Source organism: Salvelinus sp. IW2-2015, linkage group LG31 (assembly GCF_002910315.2).
Source record: "Salvelinus sp. IW2-2015 linkage group LG31, ASM291031v2, whole genome shotgun sequence".
NCBI lineage: Eukaryota > Metazoa > Chordata > Actinopteri > Salmoniformes > Salmonidae > Salvelinus > Salvelinus sp. IW2-2015.
This window is the reverse complement of record NC_036870.1, coordinates 12468100-12489015: the sequence shown is the minus strand read 5'-3', so window position 1 is coordinate 12489015 and position 20916 is coordinate 12468100. Positions and strand designations below refer to the sequence as shown.

At 39.2% G+C, this 20916-nt stretch overlaps 1 protein-coding gene and 1 pseudogene across 3 annotated transcripts; one reads left to right on the top strand and one right to left on the bottom strand.

The window, feature by feature from the left end:
• The window catches only part of LOC111955597 (semaphorin-4A-like), a 51809-nt pseudogene extending 45686 nt beyond the window's left edge, over positions 1-6123 (bottom strand).
• On the top strand, positions 599-20850 carry LOC111955593 (tyrosine-protein phosphatase non-receptor type substrate 1). 3 transcript variants are annotated; one of them, XM_070436434.1, is made up of 9 exons: positions 599-676; positions 12443-12575; positions 13068-13394; positions 13689-14045; positions 14504-14602; positions 15488-15518; positions 15607-15647; positions 16084-16127; positions 19214-20850. In XM_070436434.1, exons 2-9 carry the CDS (start codon positions 12497-12499, stop codon positions 19277-19279), a joined length of 1044 nt encoding a protein of 347 aa, XP_070292535.1. In that variant the 5' UTR covers positions 599-676; positions 12443-12496; the 3' UTR covers positions 19280-20850. The 3 variants fall into 3 exon arrangements, with proteins under 3 accessions (XP_070292535.1, XP_070292534.1, XP_023831578.1); XM_070436433.1 differs by having other exon boundaries at positions 12440-12575; XM_023975810.2 differs by lacking the exon at positions 599-676 and having other exon boundaries at positions 6229-12575.
• The last annotated feature ends 66 nt before the right edge of the window (positions 20851-20916 follow it).

Genomic DNA, 20916 nt, shown 5'->3' with positions numbered 1-20916 from the left:
TTTTTTATTTATTTTGTTATTATAATAAGGTTGGTAGCAACGTGAAAATCGTTATGGAAATCTTCTGCAGCTCAAGTTGACTTCAAAACCCACAATGCAATGCTCGCTCTATGACTGGCTGGCTAGCTAGCACGCAAACGTAGCTACACACATTAATATCAAAGTCAATACCAGCAAGTGAAGTATCTAGCTAGCTGTAAAAAAAAAGAGATAAAAAAAACTGCATTATCGATTTAGGGGTCTACAATCTCAATATGTTCAACCTGCAGATTGATGTGTCTCGCTGAGTGGAGTTTTCGCAACGGCACCATGCAACGTACCCATGGAGAATGATATAGGCCTCTAGTGGCCAAAAGGCAGAATTAGCATGGGCAGCACCATTTTAATGTTGTCAACTGGGTGGGACTTCTGACTTCATTGGCTGAACCCTCCTGGTGGAGTCATGTCCAACCAGGTCATCAGGAGGGTTCAGCCAATTGTGTGTGTGTGGGTCTGGGTCGGYGTTCAGCCAAAATGTACTCAATGTCGTTGCCCCTGCTGTCACAGATTCTATAAATGGCACAGATACAAAGATGATTCCTCATATCTCTTTATGTATGCACCCTGGACTGAAGAGGCAGACAAATAGGGGAAATGTGATACATTTGTGATACTCTTAAATGATACATTTCTCAAGGTAGGAATATTGCAAAAAAAGTATCAATATCTCATTCGAGAGAAGACAACCTCATGCGTTATGACATTGGCCAGTATTGAAATCTGACATGTATGATAGACATTTTTGCGATGTAAAGTAGTAATTCCTATTAACTTCCAGTGCAGTGAGCGGCTTTATCGCAATGCTGTGTCATACCGGARGAATTTCTGCCTGCTTAAATGGCAATATCTCAGATGCACATGAAAACGTGAAATGACCGCTGGAATCTATAGAAAATCGCTCAGAGATGCACAATTGTTTTTTATGTGAATATTTTCTTTAATTAATAAGCAGAGGCAAAATTAATCTTCAAATACTTGTCATTCCACAGTAGAATTCTAATTTACAAGTTTACTTTGGTGCGTAAGTCTGAACTGGGGCTAGACAGAACTTTATCTTTAAATAAAAATACATTTTGTATGCAGCTTTCCCAAATCAGTCAAAAGATAATGATGCAAAACAGAGCCATCAAAACAAAGGAATTAGGCGGAAAAACAAAGCAAACGGAAGCGAAGCTTTCCTGTGTGAGAACTGCTTCATTACCAACGTGAGTTGAGTCCACCGCGACAATCGTTCATGTGGTTATAATGTCAAAATGTGTGGGTCAAAACCATCAAAGTTCTGGCCCGGGTATAATCTGAGACAAAATTGGGGACTAGGGTTATATGAAAACATCACAAGGACTCATTGTGGTAGGGGTAACCCCAGCTGCAAAGAAAGAGGAGAAGAKAAGAAAGAGAAGACTCGTCTTTGTCCAAGCCAGGCTACAGATATGACATCGAGAGAGCGGGACAGAGAGAGAAAGAGAGAGAGAGCGAGGCAAATCTCCAGCAAAAGCTTTGATCCCCTAGGCCTGTGGGGTTGCCATGACTACAGCAGATCTGACCAGCCCGGAGCATAGAATGGCGAGGAGGAGGAGCTCCGCAGACCCTCATATCAATTAAGGTCGTGTCAATTAACTTGTGCCATTCCTGGATTACTCAATTAACTAATAAAGTCRGCAACAAATACGATAGTGCGTTTAAAAAAGGTTAAGTGTACAATACTGTTTACATATCTGGCTGTGTTGGCAAAATCACTACATATCCCATCGAGCCAAGCGGTAAGAGGCTAACCGTTGCCACAGTTCCAAGAACAGACAGAAACTTCCAGCTAACCTTACAACTATGGATCTCAAACCCGAACTTGGATCCGTGTTAAATAGCAATGATATCCTTCGCTGCCGTTGTCTTACGACAGATACCTCAAACCAGTCATGACTATTTAAATAAATCATTTAAGTTTCTTTCCAGCGAATTTCTTGGTTACATGATTTTATAACAAGCAACAGTTTTGAAGTGTAGGGTGCAGTTTTTATGACCTTTAGCAATGAGGGCGAAAACTAGCATAGTTCAGTTAGCCAGCTAGTTCAGCCAGGGAAAACAAGCTTGGCACAGGATATAGCTGGGCGCACATGCCCACTAGGCTAATTAAGGACAGAGGTTATATTTTTTATGCCCTGATATCTGGAGCTGGCGGCGAAAAGTTTAAAAACGAAAACATTAGATGACGGATGTATATCGATCAGCTGTAACTGCTGTAATCAGCTGTAACTGTCAACAGTAAAACAAAGCTTCAAATTATGTTTACGTGAACCTGAATACAGAAAAGAAATGGCAAAAACACAGCAGACTCCTCTTCCTCACCACTCTATTACCAGGTCTGATGAGGGGTTCTGGGTTTTAGTTGAGTGTGCGGGTATGCATGCGTTCATGCGTGTCTAGCTGAGGTTGAGTGTGCTTATATACATGTCTAATTGCGTGTATCGGTGTGTGTGTGCATGTGAATGAGCACACCTGTGTTTTTCCAAGAACAAGCCAATTAACTAGGCTGCAACAGCACCCCCCGAGACTGCCTGGTGACACCAGTGTGCGAACGAAGCATACAAAGCCTCTTCAATAGACAGAGACCACTAGACACCTGCACTTCTGCCCACCACGCACCTTCATCTGCTTTCACATATTTCTCACTGACTCATGATATGAGGATCTGAGGGAAAAGCCCCCCATTTATGAACAATACTGTCAGACGAAAGGGTTGGACAACTTCAAACTACCAGCCAGGTTATAAAGCATCAGCATGTCCAGAGGCTGAAGCTGACTTCAAACAAGATGATTGTGCTGTGCCGGCTTTGGTTTCAAGAGCCGTGGAGATCCTCCTCCAATGACAGAAGGAGGCTTGAGCGATATGGCGATTCTTTTTTCAAAATACAGACGGTATGATTTTCAATACCGTAAAAAATGTTGTATATATATATATAGTGTGTGTAATAAATATGTAGACACCTTCAAATTAGTGGATTCAGCTATTTCAGCCACACCCGTTGCTGACAGTTATTTAAAAATCGCGCACGCAGCCATGCAATCTCCATAGACAAACATTGGCAGTAGAATGGCCTTACTGAAGGGCTCATTGACTCAATGTGTCACCGTCAACTTTACAACAAATGTGTTCGTCAAATTTCTGCCCTGCTACAGCTGCCCCGGTAAACTGTAAGTGCTGTTATTGTGAAGTGGAAACAGCTAGGAGCAACAACAGCTCAGCCACAAAGTGGTAGGCCACCCAAGCTCACGGAACTAGACCGCCCGAGTTCTGAAGTGCCTAAAAATCATCTGACTTTAGTTGAAACACTCACTACCGAGTTCAAAACTGCCTCTGGAAGCAATGTCAGCACAACAACTGTTCGTCGGGAGCTTRATGAAACGGGTTTCCATGCACGAGCAGCCGATCACCATGTGCAATGCCAAGTGTCGGCTGGAGTGGTGTAAAGCTCGCAGTCATTGGACTTTGGAGCAGTGGAAACGCACTCTCTGGCATGATAAATCCATCTGGCAGTCCAACCAACAAATCTGGGTTTGGCGGATACCAGGAGAACGCTACCTGCCCCAACGCATAGTGCCAACTGTAAAGTTTGGTGGAGGATAAATAATGGTCTGGGGGTGTTTTTCTTGGTTCGGGCTAGGCCCCTAAGTTCCAGTGAAGGTAAATCTTAATGCTACAGCATACAATGACATTCTAGACAATTCTGTGCTTCCAACTTTATGGCAACAGTTTGGTGAAGGACCTTTCCTGTTTCAGCATGACAATGCCTCRGTGTACAAAGCAAGGTCCATACAGAAATTGTTTGTCAAGATCAGTGTGGAAGAACTTGACTGGCCTMCACAGAGCCTTGACCTCAACCCCATCGAACACCTTTGGGATGAATTGGAACGCTGACTGCAAACCAGGCCTAATCACCCAACATCAGTGCACGACCTCACTAATGCTCGTGACTGAATGGAAGCAAGTCCCCGCAGCAATGTTCCAACATCTAATGGAAAGCCTTCCCAGAAGAGTGGAGGTTGTTATAGCAGCAAAGGGAGGGGACCAACTCCATATTAATGCCCATGATTTTGGAATGAGATGTTCGAAGAGCAAGAACTTTTGATCATGTGGCATATATAAAATGTGTCAAATAAATGATATCCAGCTCAGGGCTCCAGCTATGCATTTGGTTTGCTAACTTGCTAGTTAAGAGGCTAGATGTCAAGATCAAGCTTCTTGGTTACAGCAGAGACATTCAATCCCCTCATGCCTTTGTCTCTGTGTGTGTGTGTCCAATTGTTTTGTTTTGTGAAATAGCACCCCTTGTGTGCACATTCGGTAATACAGTATATCCTGGTATGGTACAGAAGCGGTATAACTATGAAAATCTGGATACCACCCAACCCTAGACAGAATAAATAGTTTGTGCGCCACTGATGCACACTTCAACCATCTATCCAATTTTCCATCTGAGTGGGTAAGAGCAAGACAACCCTCCCTCTCCATCCCTTTGCCACAAAGACAACAGTCCGTCAATGACTTCCTTCATATTTGCAGCCAAGCATGGCTTTCCGTTGGCATTAGATCTGTCACAGAATAACAAAAAGGCATTAAAATCACTTTGTAACACAAAAGTAGCCATTTCATGGGTTAGTCTATATATTGCACGGGTATTCTCCATCTCCAAGCAGCAGTGACAATGGAATCAGGAGGTAGACTCACGTTTGAGAGCGCATAGACAATCCTAACCTACATCTTTAAGATGTTATTGACCCAGTCAAATAAATAGATTTATATTTGTCAAATACAACAGGTGTAGATCTTACAGTGAAATGTTCACTTACAAGCCCTTAACCAACAATACGTTTAAGAAAAATAAGTTAAGTAAAAAAAAAAAAAGTTTAAAATTACATTAAAATAATTAAAGAGCAGCTGTAAAATAACAGAAGTGAGGCTATATACAGGGGGTACCGATACAGAATCAATGTACGGGGGCACAGGTTAGTCGGCCTAACTGCGCATGATTGGATATCATAAGGTGAATGCACCAATTTGTAAGTCGCTCTGGATAAGAGCGTCTGCTAAATGACTTAAATGTAAATGTATTGATTGAAAACGAACAGACTGCAGTAGTTAATGAGTGGTTTAGGTCTGATACGGTTGGTCAGTATATCAACAACTGAAAAGTTTCACCAAGCTGTATGAGTTTGTTTGGCCAACTTCGCTGGGCAAACACAGACAGACAACCAAGTCAAAGGTTATGAACTAGTGAATATAGCTTATTATTGCACTGCTGATATTATTCGACACCCACAAACATRGGATTCCAGAGTGAACGCTGCAACTGAATTTCATAACAGTAAAATAACAAAGTACAAGACAAATGGAAAACAATCCCCACATTCCACTCCCAAAACATTCCACAGCGCGAGTCAGCCAGAGGCAAGCACGTGTTTTCCAAAGTTCATCCCATAATTGTTGCTTTCTCTCGGTTTACAACACCCAGGGCGCAAAAGGCATTAAGAATCGTTTGCAAAATTACAAACGTGTATTATCACAAATGTTGTTTTGTTCCGTTGCCATTTACAATGCAAATTCGAGAAACATATGAAGGCTACCACGAGAGTAACGTTATGCTGGCTGTAACATGGGCTGTTTACAATCAAAACACTCACAGAACAAAAAGCTAAACTAGCAATAATGTTCTGGCTAACAACGTTAAGTGGTTGTGCTGGTTGAAATGTACTAATTTAAAGTACATAGCTAGCCTATCTAACGTACTTTACTGCAAACAAATTGAAAAWGCCTACTAAAAGTGCCTACTCGACACAGCGTTCTTACCMACATGGCAGAGAACAAGGTATCTTCACGGAATGCGTTTATGCGCGTCTTCTCCCAGTGTTTTTCTATCCAGCGCACCCTTGCGTTCAGGTAGGCTGGATCGGATTGGTGTAGTAGTTTACGCCGCTCAGGTAGCAAGCTCTGCTCTCGCTTCCGAACGAAATAAGTCGTGCCCACAAAAGGAAACCGCTGACCGTAAACATTTGCTCTTGGAGCTCCCAGTGAAAAAKCGCCTGTCTGCCTGGCCTGCCTCCTCCCATATAATTGTATGGCCCCCTCTCAGCAAAGTGAACACACCGTTGATCAACAGATTACCGTAGACTATCTCTGGTGATCAACAGGCGCCATCTATAGGAGGAAACCGGTAACCAAAGATTGTATTGTCCTCTGCTGCTGATAACACAATATTATAGGCTATACAGACAAATCCACTATGTTGCTTGTGGTCACATCATTACATTTTCCCTTCATTACAATTAATGTTAACACATTTTTCTCAATGCCTTTGTCAACTTAAAGCCCATTCTGGCTTTTACTGGCATCATCCACTACTAACTTCAGCAYAGCATTCTGGCAGACATATTACTTGACCCTATGTTTGTTCCACATATCCAGGTTTTTGTAAATAACAATGCTGATTATAATACGTCTACTGTAGTATATATATAAGCAATATGGCACGAGGGGGTGTGGTATATGGCCAATATACCACGGCTAAGGGCTGATCTTAGGCACAGCCCTTAGCTGTGGTATATTGGCCATATACCACAAACCCCCAAGGTGCCTTATTGCTATTATAAACTGGTTATCAACGTAATTAGAGCAGTAYAAATAAATGTTGTCATACCCGTAGTATATACAGTCTGATATACCACGGCTGTCAGCCAATCAGGATTCAMGGCTCCACCCACCCAGTGAATAATTAAGCTATAAGGCCCGAGGAGGTGTGGTTTATGGCCAATGTACCACGGCTGATGGCTGTTCTTACYCACAACGCAACCCTGGATACAATCCMTAGCTGTGGTATATTGGCCATATAGTCTACCACAAACCCCTGAGGTGCCTTATCGCTATTATTAACTGGTTATCAACGTAATTAGACCAGTAAATATWACTTTTTTTGTCATACCCATGGTATATGGTCTGATATACCACAGCTTTCAGCCAATTCAGGGCTCGAACCACCCATCAGCATTCAGGGCTCAAACCACCAGGTTTATAATTTGGAATAATTAGGCCTAGCCAAATTGAATTGAACAAAACCAGAAACTAAGATGGCCACATGATATCCATAAAATTACAGAAAAACATTTAATATCCTAAGCTATTAATTACACGGTTTTTGTAAAACATCCTTTTGGCCTATGCAAGTTAAAACCATTGGGTAGGCTCTTCACACATACCTTGCAGTCAAAACCACCCTGATGATACCTGGATGATTGTAGCCTATAACATGTAAATAAATTACCTGGAAAAAGTTAKATTTTTTATCCAATCATTTGTTTGATATATGCTGGATATGAAACAAAACTGAACTTACACAGCACAGGATCCATTAACCCACAACATCTGACTACAACCCTGCACCTCAGAGTTCATTACATGTGCAGACATGTAGATCAACAATCCGTTTTACCTGGTCACTACTTGATCTTGCACCCTCCACAGAACGGTTTCTGGCAATTCTCGGGTGAAAATTCGAAAATGCTCTTCCCTCAGCCTTCTTGTTGGGCCGGTATAAGGAAGGTCATTAAGGAAGGAACAAGAGAAACGCTTACTATAACAAACCATCATTTTTTTCATCGTGTCATTTAAACCAATTTGCCACCTCAGACGCTATATTTGATAGACAGATGGGCGTTGCATGCCTATGCCAGCGGCAATTTAGAGGCAGTTTAACAACTTCTAAAACATATCTCGCTGTATCACCGCTGAGAACCCCCCCAAGAAAAAATGGACCAAAAACTAAATAATTGATCTTTCGTTTCTGTGTTTTTATAATTCRCCTTCAATTCGCAAGCGACTGAATGTATCTCACAGGAGAAAGCATCCGAGCGAGCGAAACAGCGCCCCTCTGTCTCTGTAGGTGTAGGCCGTCTATGATGCTGTCTGGTCCAAAACGAGTATGACATTGCTGCCTCCCATAGCGTTAAAGGCAAGGGAAACCAATCAGCGTTGAGCTAAACTTAGCGAGCTCAACTGTGAATGGTCCAGGCGCACCAACAAAAAAAGTGTCAAGGGAAGCCAGTGTGGATTTGGTGGCACTCCTATTGAGAGCATACCTCATTGACAGAAACAACTTAAATTGTTGCAACTCGTTGTGTTGTTGTCCTCCAGTGGCTAGCTAGCCAGCTAGCTAAAATTGTCCCTTTCCTAAATTAGCCATGGATGGAGATAGGGATTTGGACTTGTGGTTTTACTTAATTCTCCATACAGGACAATGATTATAACAGCGATTCTGATCCAACCATTAATTCATATATTGTTGTGCCCCTGGCCTGYGAGGATGGACGTTCAATATGTAGCTAGATYTAGAAGGCTAKTGTTAACTTGCTAACATTGCCCATGAATGGAAGTTAGGCTAGCGAGCAAGCTTTTAGCCAGGTAGCCTAAGACAACAACAAAAATAAAAGCATGTACTGTATGACAGAGTTATCGACCGTTTTGTCAGCACGAAAGAGAGGATTGCATTGGTGTTTCTCTACAAGTAGGGTGAGTCATCACATTTTTCTACTTGCACGAACGCGCACAGAAATCAGAACCATGGACAGCCACATCATATTTAGCTTACGTTGATTGTACTAAATTGTTATTGGTATCTTTTAGTTGTGACTGTATTAGACTAAGCAGAGGTGATTTGATGATGTTGAAATGTTGAAMTTGAAATGGTGTTGGAATAGTGGAGGCAGCACCTGTTTTCTTTGCGACTTGCGGTAACTCTCTGTGGTTCTAAATCAGTAGTCGTTTAGTGGTCCGAAAATGACGGAAACATTAACTTGCTTGACCATGCTGTAGGTCATGTAACTGCCTGTTACTGTACATTTAATATGCTTAATGGACTTCATTGGTCAGAGGCTGCTATCCGATTTTGTGATAAAACAAAGGTGTGATTGAATTTTTTCTGCCACTGTCTTCTTATTGTCTCTGCCTTTAGGCCTATATATCAGGGCCGCAAGGCATATGAATTAACAGGTTACGGAGCAAACAACATAATTACCACATAATGGCTTTAATATGTTTTTTGGGGAGGTCTTGGCGTCCCAAGTGATTTTACCCACGCACTGCTCTGCGAATGTCCAATATAAAACACATTTTACCTTGGTAGTTGACAATACCAAAATGTATTTAACAATGTACCCTGCAGCTTTACTTCCCATATCTCAATAGGTAGGTCATGAACACAGCAAGGAAAGGAGCTGGTAAGATGGATAATAATGGAAAATAGCCTAAGATTTGAGTCTTAGCAGCTACCTTGGAACACCTCTTTGCYCGAATGGCAATGTTTCAAGCCTCTGCAGGACTTAGCACAGTTTCCAAATATACAAAATGATAGGTGAGTGTATTGACAGCACCTACATATATTGGTCTATAGCCTACATCTTATCTGACAGGATAAATAAACGGTGCATGTTGCCATAACACAGTATTCACTAGGTCTGCAAACTCAAGCAATTATTACAATCTAAAAGTAAATACCATGTACCAGGCTGTTAATTTATACGTTTATAATTTGTATTTGATAGGCTAAGTCATGGCAGTGTCTTCCCGACTCTCTGCGACTCGAGAGTCAAGGCAAATGGTGGCCTAACCTGCGTGCATAGCATAAATGTTTACCAAAAGAGGGCGTGCGCGCATTGGAGTTCGAACGCACTTGTTTGTGGCCATTGTGGGTCTTTATTGCATTAAATTGTCCCATATAGTTTAGTTGGTAGAGCATGGCGCTTGCAACCGTTTAAAAACTACAGCAATTTCTGTACATAGTCCCCACATTTTATGGGCGAAAAAGTGTTGGGACAAATGTGTATTAAAGTTGTAAAAAGTTAAGTATTTGGTCSCATATTCATAACACGCAATGACTACATCAAGATTGTGACTCTACAATTCTTTTGGATACATTTGCTGTTTGTTTTGGACTTGTTTCAGATTATTTCGTTCGCATTACAAATAAATGGAAAATAATATTATGTGTCATTTTGGAGTCACTTTTATTATAAATAAGAATATGTTTCTAAACACTTCTACATTAATGTGGATGCTACTGATTAGGGATAATCCTGAATGAATCGTGAATAATGATGAGTGAGAAAGTTACCAATGCACAAATTTCATACCCCCAAGATATGATATCCTCTCACCATTACGATAACAGGGGGAACCTGGTCCCAGAGCATTTCGTATTATTTTGTACGTAAATCCGTAAATCCGAGAACTTGATTTAGTATAATATGTTATGTTTGGTATGGTTACTTAAGACGGATGGTTGCTTAACGCAAAAACGAAAGTAACGTGAATGTCTAGTAGCCCAAAGGTTGTGAATTCGAATCTCATCATGGACAACTTTAGCATTTGAGCTAGTTAGCAACTTTTCAACTACTTACAACATTTTAGCTACTTTGCAGGTCCTTAGTATGTTAGCTAACCCTTCTCCTATGGTATTTGTGCATCTGTAACTTTCTCACTCATCATTATTCACGATTTGTAGTCACAATCTCGATGTAGTCATCGTGTGCTATGAATATGGGGCAAATACTTAACTTTTAATTGTTTTAATACAAATACAAGTGAATGTGTCCAAATACTTTTTATGTACAAAAAGTGCTGTAATTTCTAAATGGTTCACACAATATGGATGAACTTTTGAAGTATAGAGCCAAAAGAAAATAAAAAATACTTTACTGTCCAAATCATTAAGGAGGGCATTGTATCTACAAGTTCACTCCCAATCATTGTAAGTCCATATGTTTTATTTTAATAAATTTACTAACAACAAGAAGCATCTCTGTGAATGTTATGGGAACATATGGAGTTCACAGTTCAGCATCAGATTCAGTCAAACACTGCATCAKAGACTTCATGCATAATATTACCTCTTGAAAGCCTCTAACTCARAATTGTGTTAGAAATGCTGATATTTTTAACCAAGACAGAAAAGTGGATTTTTATGCACGAATGCAACATCAACGCATTTAGCTCCATCAACAGGCCGCCTTTGCCTTTACCACGAAGACAAAATGCTCCCTTTACTCAGACCTATAATCTCACATGTTTTAGCCTAAAACATTTTATTGTCATTTCATCAAACCTCTTTGTCGATTTCCGGGAATATGTTTAGACTGTCTTGTTCAGCAATGTCAGCAGTATCTCAGAGTTTCCATGAGCTTAGTGGTCTAGAAACCCCAATGGTAAATAGGTAGTTTGTGTAGGCGCCGCCTCAAGCTATTTTTCCTCGCTCGGTTGCAACATCGCTTGCGCCCTTTGAGGTTAGATCAAGGTGAGCAACGTTAGAATAAATGGCAGGAGTTTACGAATATACATTTATATCAATCTGTATGGTCTTAGTTTTTAGCAATATACCTAAAATGTTTGTCCCCCCCCACTTGAATATGAACTAGCCTATTTAGTGTTCAAATTAAACATTACAATTGTTGTTTTGTTATATAATACCAAAAAAAGCATGATGTAACACTGAACCGTCTGTATTTGAATGTAGGCCTATCTAATGTTTCTCTTATCCACTTGTTCTACTTTCCCTTCTGGAATTAAAACAGCCAGTAATGCAAGTTTATACCAACATGTAAATTGACTTTGGCTTGGAATCCATCATTAGTAGAATCCAGCGCCATAAATAGAGATAAGGCACACATCACATGGCAGAATCTCAACAGACGTTATGAATTATATTATGTTCAGATAATTAGGCAATGTTAACAATTATAATAATATATCTATAGAATACAGGCCTAACGTTTTTAGTGATGTATTGTTTAATTGGCTAACGATGATTACCGGTAAGATAAACAATTATTATAATAATGATAATGATAAAATAGCTAACGTAGCCTAATAATAATATTGAATTAAGCCAATTTCAAGTAGAATTCTGAAAAGTTAATTGGCCTACTACTTTACAGAGAACCAGGCCAATAGCCTAATAGGCTATATTCTTACAGAGTGAGTTACATTCTTCTTACATTCTTTTTTTGTTCAAAATTACGTATTTTATTACTTTTTGTACAAACTGGGGTTATAGATCACGGACGTGAATTGATTAAAACAAATCATCCTTGATGTCATCATGTTTATTCATTCATCCCAATATAGCCTAGCTGTAATTGTCGAAAATAGTCAGTTCTTTTGTGAGTAAATTCTTAAATTTATCTTCGTTGCATTCAGTCGGTGCAATCTTCTCAATTTTGCATTTATTCTAAGTTTTTTGTTGTAGAGGCCTTTGCTGGAATATTACCTATCTTTCCTTGCTCACAGTTTGAGTTATAACGCAGGACACTTTATATGTTCATTTCCGGTGAGATGTTGTCAGTCTCGCTTTCTGCGACGTAGCAGGGCTATGTGCGAGACACCTTCATCTCGTCAAGGTGGCTGAACGGACTCAAAGAGATGATGCCCTTCAAATTCCGTGAATCTAAAATGCCAGGGCCCCTGATACTTCTGCTGTGCTGGAGCTATGTTTTGAAAGGCAAGTATGACTCTCTATTCTGCACACTTTGTCAATGTGTCGAGAATAAATGTAGGAAAGGTACATTTATTTAGGAAAACTAATAATGGTAGTAAGGGGTTTAGCCTATGTTTCATCATCACTATGAATACATTCATTTATTGCAATAAATAAGCCCTTAACCACAGTATTCTAGTAAATTATAACTTTTTAATAAACTTGTGTGAGAATAAATGTTGATCATGTCAATGAATCTGTATCCTGGCTGTAATGCGGGCTAGTTCATTTTATAATCTAGCAATTTCAAGATAATTCACATCTTAGGTTAGACAAAGCAGGCCTATAAAAGTTTCTAAATCTTTTTATATGTGGACAGAGAGTAACTTTTTTTTCTCTGTTTGACATCCACGCTTGGTATTCAGAAAAACAAAGTTATGAAAATTCACCAAACATGCTAACAGGAATTAGTTGAAGTATATGTTATATTCTTGTTATTCCCATTTCTGTTTTTAGCTACACACACATCCATTATCGCCCAGACGCCAGGGAGGGTGATGGTGAAGGCTGGTGATACAGTGACCTTGAAATGCTATTTGGTTGAGCTTATCACCTACTGCTACTCTGTGAATTGGATGAAAGTAGACCCCAGGACTGGAACACTGATTAAGATTGCAAACTTAAAGATTGATAACAACTCTGAGGATGGAGAAGGGAAACAGGACAAACTATGTTCTGCTACAATCACCAACGCAACAGTGAGCGACTCAGGAATGTACTATTGTTCAGCTGTTCAATCCGACACGATCCACACGGGCAATGGTTCTAGAGTTGTTGTGACAGGTAAATTGAATGTCTGGTATTTTCATTCACAAAGTTGACTGATAAAAAAATACACAGATGTGTTAAAACATGTAAATATACACTTACAAAAATAAATCTTGTGGTCAAAAAATCTAAATAGCCAATTGTAAATATAGCATAGAATTTCTGTACCCTTTGAACATATTGAATGAGGTTGCCTGTATGGTCGAAAATGAAGAATCGTGCATTCAGAGTGTAYGCTATGTTGAACAACCTGTAGATCATTTTAACAAGTCATTTAATTGTTTACAATTCTGACAATCTTTTCCCCAGAGAGAGAGAGAACACAGAACATCACTGAACCCCCAGCCATCAAACTCCTCTCTCCATCGGACGGTGACGGGTCTGTTGTGTTGACGACTCTATACAACACAGCAGAGTCCTTCATACCTCTGCTGTGTTTGGTGTTGAAAGTGGTCCCATCTCAGGTCCACGTGTTCTGGCTCATAGACGGGAGAGAGTGCAGTGGACTAACTTCGTCCACTTGGATAGACAACAGTGATTCAGCCACAGAGTTCACTATGAACCAGATTCTAGTCCAGGCAGAGGAGTGGGACAGAGGGGTTCAGTGTACGTGTGTGGTGGAGTTTGAGGGAAATTCTATCAACAAAACCCTGATAAAGCGCAATGGTAATTGCATCAGTGTATCTCAAATACTCACTTTTTCTGTTAATTTCAACAGTCTCCTCTGCAAAAAGCCATCCATCATCCTAAATCAGAAGCATTTCTAATCAATAGTAGCCTATTAACTTTTCTTACAAAGATATGAGAAAATCTGAGGATGGTGAGGATGAGCATATTATACTACAGGAAAGGCTCAATTATAGTTTCACATAAAGGGCAATACACATACACTGTAAAACACATGTTTTATATTACATCATATTGTGTGAGAGTGTGTCCCCACCCTAATCATTTATATTTCAATAATAGCAGTTATCACTTGTACTTAGTTATATATTTTTCCAATGTGACAGAGTTTGTGATGATTTTCCTTTTCCGATTTCAACGTTGTTCTCTTATCAACTTCTCATTTACAATGTACATTGTGTATTCTTTCTTACATGTATTTATGACCTACACCACAGATTCCACTGGCATGTGCACAATGGTGCTGTATTGGATATCTGCAGCTGCTCTCCTCACCATTATAGTGGCTGTCACTGTCGCTGTGTGTCGGTACCGTGGTAAGTTACAACTAATCAATAATTGGACAAAACTGTATGAAACAAATACCAAATTACCTTGTGGAAGACAAAGTACTGAATGTCATTGTCCTCAGCAGAGGCATTATAACCATTGAAACCGAGGAAGGTACATGCCCCATCAATTTAATCAATTTGTAGGATACAAATGTACAAGATGTAGCTTATTATGTAAATGATCAGTGCCTCCTCAAAAACATTAGGGGTATGACGTGATGCCTATGGTCATGGCTAGGTGTGTAAGTAGGCCAGTTCAGTCGTCAAACTAAGATATAGGTAAAGGGTCTGTTTTTACTACCTATATAATAGGTGACCAAATGTGGGGGTGACGATTCTATTCCATAATGTCCTTTTCTGAGCAAATGGAATGCAAAAGGATATCTACTGTATATTTTCTCTTGCACAGGAAAGTTAAGAAAGATTATTCTTGTCTTTGTTCCTTGGGCTTTCTGTGATGGTTATAGAGATCGTTATGTCAAGTGTCTGCGGCATATAGACAGTTCTGCCTTTGCAGTTTTGATTTGACTACAGCTGAACTGCAGCTGTAATACACCTACCCCCTCCTGACTGACAATTATTTCAACATTGACAAAGAAGAACTCAGTCTTAAAAGCAGAGAAACTGAGCCAAAGTCACAAACGACGTAGTTACTGTATCTTCATTCACTCTACAACAATGTCAGAAATAGGAATTTTGGAAATATGCAATTTTAGTAGTTCTTCCTTAGTTGTACAGTTTACTCCCTCTGCTTTTGAGATCAGATCATAGAGTGAATTTGAACAAATGGCAAAGAACATTATCATTGATTCATAATGTATCCTTCAACTTGGATTTTAAATGTGGCGTTTTTATTGCTTTTTCCTATAGGACATCCTGTGGTTACTGATGCGGATACAAGGTTTGTGTCTGACTGTTAATCTAACATTTAATTTGAGAAGTCAGTGATRGCTGGAGTGCTAATGTGAAATACTCTGTTTCAATTTCAGACAAAGAGGCACAGGCACAGAGAGCAGGCAGCATCAATCTGGTAAAATGTTCTAATATTTCTAATTTAGGATTAGAAGGATTTTAAAACAGCTTTTATCAGCTTGGTGGTATTTAGTGGGCGAAAATGTTTTTGCGTTTTCACTATCTTTTTAACTATTCAGTTGAAATAGATTGAATAAATGAGCTTACATTTTTTTTGTTCCCCAAATTTCTGCTGTGAATGAGGAGTTGGGACATTTTTTAGGGGACTCTGTTTTACATTTGAGTGTGAGAGATGAGATCAAAATATTTCATAGAGAAGTAAATGGGGTGCCATTGGCGCACTTTGAGACACCGTTAGTTCTCACAGCATCTCTTGATGGAGTATGCAAGGTTGGTTGATTGAAGGATTCCAAAACGTTTTGAAGTACACTAGTTTATCGGGGATGTCATGGCTGTATTGGTGTTTGTCATGATCTGACTTGTAACGTTTGCAGGGAGACTTGGAGAAGCAAGAAAGGCAGTTAGATCATCCGTCTCGGTAAGTAGCTATTGTATTTGGTTTAGAATTTTTGGTGAAGGTGCCAAATGTTTTTTATGTTGCATACTTTTATAATCCATTGCCGTGCTATCAGATTTTCTCAGGTAGAACTTTTAAATCACCATTTCAGCCCAACTTAACTCTTGGGGCCAGTTTCCAATCCTGGACATCGACTAAGCCAATAGTCCTTGACTTAAAAACATTTTCTATGGAGATTGTTTTTTAGTCCGGAAGTAGGCTTAATATGTGTCTGGGAAACTGGCCCATAGTGTATCCAAATTGAAAAAAACACTGTAAGGCCAGGCACCACAGGATAAAAWTACATTTTTGCATGTACAGTTGAAGTCGGAAGTTTACAAACCATAGTTTTGGCAGGTGTTTTTCAACCACTCCAGAAATTTCTTGTTAACAAACCATAGTTTTGGCAAGTCAGTTAGAACATCTACTTTGTGCATGACACAAGTCATTTTTCCAACAATTGTTTACAGACAGATTATTTCACTTATAATTCACTGTATCACAATTCCAGTGGGTCAGAAGTTTACATACACTAAGTTAACTGTGCCTTTAAACAGCTTGGAAAATTCCAGAAAATGATGTCATGGCTTTAGAAGCTTCTGATAGGCTTATTGACATAATTTGAGTCAATTGGAGGTGTACCTGTGGAAGTATTTCAAGGCCTACCTTCAAACTCAGTGCCTCTTTGCTTGACATCATGGGAAAATCAGAAGAAATCAGCCAAGACCTCAGAAAAAAATTGTAGACCGCCACAAGTCTGGTTCATCCTTGGGGKAATTTCCAAATCGCCTGAAGGTACCACTTTGATCTGTACAAACAATAGTATGCAAGTATAAACACCATGGGACCACGCAAAGTGCAAATCAATCCCAGAACAACAGCAAAGGACCTTGTGAAGATGCTGGAGGAAACAGGTACAAAAGTATCTATATCCACAGTAAAACGAGTCCTATATCGACATAACCTGAAAGGCCYCTCAGCAAGGAAGAAGCCACTGCTCCAAAACCGCTATAAAAAAGCCAGACTCCGGTTTGCAACTGCACATGGGGACAAAGTTCGTACTTTTTGGAGAAATGTCCTCTGGTCTGATGAAACAAAAATAGAACTGTTTGGCCATAATGACCATCGTTATGTTAGGAGGAAAAAGGGGGAGGCTTGCAAGCAGAAGAACACATCCCAACCGTGAAGCACGGGGGTGGCAGCATCATGTTGTGGGGGTGCTTTGCTGCAGGAGGCACCACTTCACAAAATAGATGGCATCACGAGGACCAAAATTGTGTGGATATATTGAAGCAACATCTCAAGACATCAGTCAGGAATTTAAAGCTTGGTCGCAAGTGGGTCTTCCAAATGGACAATAACCCCAAGCATACTTCCAAAGTTGTGGCAAAATGGCTTAAGGACAACAAAGTCAAGGTATTGGAGTGGCCTTCACAAAGCCCTGACCTCAAGCCTATAGAAAATGTGTGGGCAGAACTGAAAAAGCGTGTGCAAGCAAGGAGGCCTACAAACCTGACTCCGTTACACCAGCTCTGTCAGGAGGAATGGGCCAAAATTTACCCAACTTATTGTGGGAAGCTTGTGGAAGGCTACCCAAAACGTTTGACCCAATTTAAAGGCAATGCTACCAAATACTAATTGAGTGTATGTAAACTTCTGACCCACTGGGAATGTGCTGAAAGAAATAAAAGCTGAAATAAATAATTCTCTCTGCTATTATTCTGACATTTCACATTTCACATTGATCCTAACTGAACTAAGGCAGGGAGTTTTTACTAGGATTAAATGTCAGGAATTGTGAAAAACTGAGTTTAAATGTATTTGGTATGTAAACTTCCAGCTTCAACTGTACTGTATTTRTTTGGATTTTGGTCCATTAATAGTAGTATTTTCAAAAAGTAAAAATGTCAAAAAGTTGATAATTTATTTTTTCATTAATTTATCATACTACCGCATTTTTTAATGGACATATACATCCATAATTGCAAAGCTCACTACATTGAATCACACATAATTTCAAAGCCCATTTCACAGAGAATATTGCAAACTGGGCAAGAGGGTGATTGGGTCTAAATTGGTAGTCTAAATTTCAGTGACCTTGTCTTTAAATYCCATTTCTCAAAAGTCAGACTCTTCCTACCCGCCAACTCATTTTTCTCATCCTCAGAAGCATCTGCATTCACCAAATTGTATCATTAGAAATATTCTCCGGATTGTTAGTATGTTGTCAAATGTTAATTCTAGATGACATTTTCTTCTGAAAAATGTACCAAAAATGCATTTTATGTCACTTTCTTTAGTATTTTACAAATAGAAAGATAAATACTTTCTTTCATCTACAATCGGCTGTGTGTAAGTCCAGTCCTGGATTGTCCTAACAAAACGAAACCAAAATATMTAGSCTGACTTTATCCAGTGTCCAGAAAAATGTATTTGCGTGATATGCAAATATGTGCATATTTAATGAGTTACCACTTAATTTGCATATATGTATACAATATTTCAGAAAAGATGTAAAACAGAAAGCCTTATTTGTGTCCACATTCAACTGGTAAAAGTTTATTGTGATATGATTAAGGGGGGATACCCTATTAGGGTGTGGTGCCTGGCTGTAGTGTTAAGATCTGAACATAATGCTCTGAAAATTTCTCATGTCTCATACTGGCGTATTACTTGGTAAGTATAGTGTAATTACAGTACTTATTGGCGATATACCTTGTGGTTTGTGTAAATACAGATTGGCATTTTTATATGGATTATATTTGTATACAAACTCTAATGAATTGAGGCTAAACCTACTCTCACCCCTAGAATGATTGTTTTAGATTATTACTCAGTTATCTTCAWTGTGAATGTATTGATTGAGATTGACTGACTATCCTTTCTATGSTGTGAATAGTCACAAATCAGACCCTGGTTTACATTTGCAGTATTGCTGCCKCAATTCAGTCCACATGAAGTGTTAAAGCATTTTTGTATTTAAAGCAACAGCAACAGCTATACCTATTTCTGATTCCATGAGAAACAATGTTCCTATAATGAACTCCCTGGTGTTGATCGTTCCACAGGAGGTCCAGTATGCGACTTTGGACCACATCCAGTTTGGGAGACGCCCAAATACAATTATCCAATAATATTTTGAAGAAGAAATTGCATAAGAGTGTTCAGATTATTATGTATGTATTTGTGTATAAAGCAAGAGCCAGTGTCCGCAATTGCTAAGTGCCCAGAGCCAATAGTGCGGCACAGAGCTCTTTCTTTTATATTGTAATTCAACTGTTGAAAAGCCTCCCATTAGTCATTAATCTGTCCCAGTGCTAAAATGTTTTCAAAGGTCAGGTTGGAGCCCTTCCGTGGGAAAACGTGTACAAGCCTACATAGGAAAATGACTGAAATAGTCTTGAATTTTGTATTGATGATATATTTATCGTGGTGTAGGCTAATTGGCTGCTTATAGGCCCATTTTTCKTGTGTATTTTATTTTATTTTTTACCTTTATTTAACTAGGCAAGTCAGTTAAGAACAAATTCTTATTTTCAATGACGGCCTAGGAACAGTGGGTTGTTCAGGGGCAGAACGACAGATTCTGACCMTGTCCTGGTTTTGTCCTACACAGAGGACCACATTGGAAATAAGTGTTCTTAGCTATCCTGTCTCACCCTCAGGGATTATTTGTAAATGAATGTCTTGGTTTTTTCTTTSTTTTCATTTTATTACCTCTTTCATTACCTCTTATCTAATTTACAATTTTCCTGGAACTGTTGGTGCCAACACTGCCTATGTTTTTGAACACATGTTTAAAAYCTTTGCTTGAATGCTAGAAAAAATAGATTCCAATTCTCAATCTGAAACGCACRTTGACGAACTCTGTACAGCTTGTTTCTCTGACCAAAATGAGAAGGCTCACTGTTTTTGACACTTGTGAGTTGTTTGATCCTGCACAGACTGCAGATTGTGTAACATATGAGAAAGTGTGACAGGTGCAGGACTGCAGCCTTCAGAACAGAAGCTGACCACATACCACAGTAGTTTAAACTTTAGCTGCCTAACGCTCTCCTGCACACACACACAATCTGTCTCTCGCTCTCTCTGCGAGGTGTGGTATTCTCAGTATGATATGCCTATGGACAGACACAGCTTTGGTCAAATCTGTTCCTTGCTTTTAACAAACCACTAGCAAATTCTATTTGCTGGCATTTTTCACCCAATAGCACATTATGAGAGATGAACCTTTTTACTTTTGMGATATGCTATCAGCTATCACTTAARCTAACCTCAGCAGCTTTRACGATATCAATGAAACTCAGYCAATAGATGGAATGTACTGTTGTCATTGTAACAGTTCATTTAACAACAACATTATTTTAAAGGGTTGGAAAATAGTTATGCTCCTGCTTAGTCCTGAATGGAAAATAAAGCACCCTGGCTAATTCATGAAAATGATGTGTTTGGATTAAGTCATGGTAAAATCAAGTAAGTAATGGCAAGACTGAACAAAAGTATTACCATTTAGGTAATGAAATGTTAATACTCTCAATACAAAGTACAGTAGTCATTTTTGTTAAATAAAAAGTTACACTGATTTTAGTCAACTGTAAAAAATTAAAAAAACAATTGAATACTTTTACACTATGATACAGCATGGGGCAATGTAGACCCATCACAGAAATWATAATTTTGTAAAAAAATGATGGCTAGTTTGTTTTAATGTTGATGCAGATAACTTGGTTAATGGAGTTTCCTACCTGATGTTTTAGAATAGTTTAAAAAA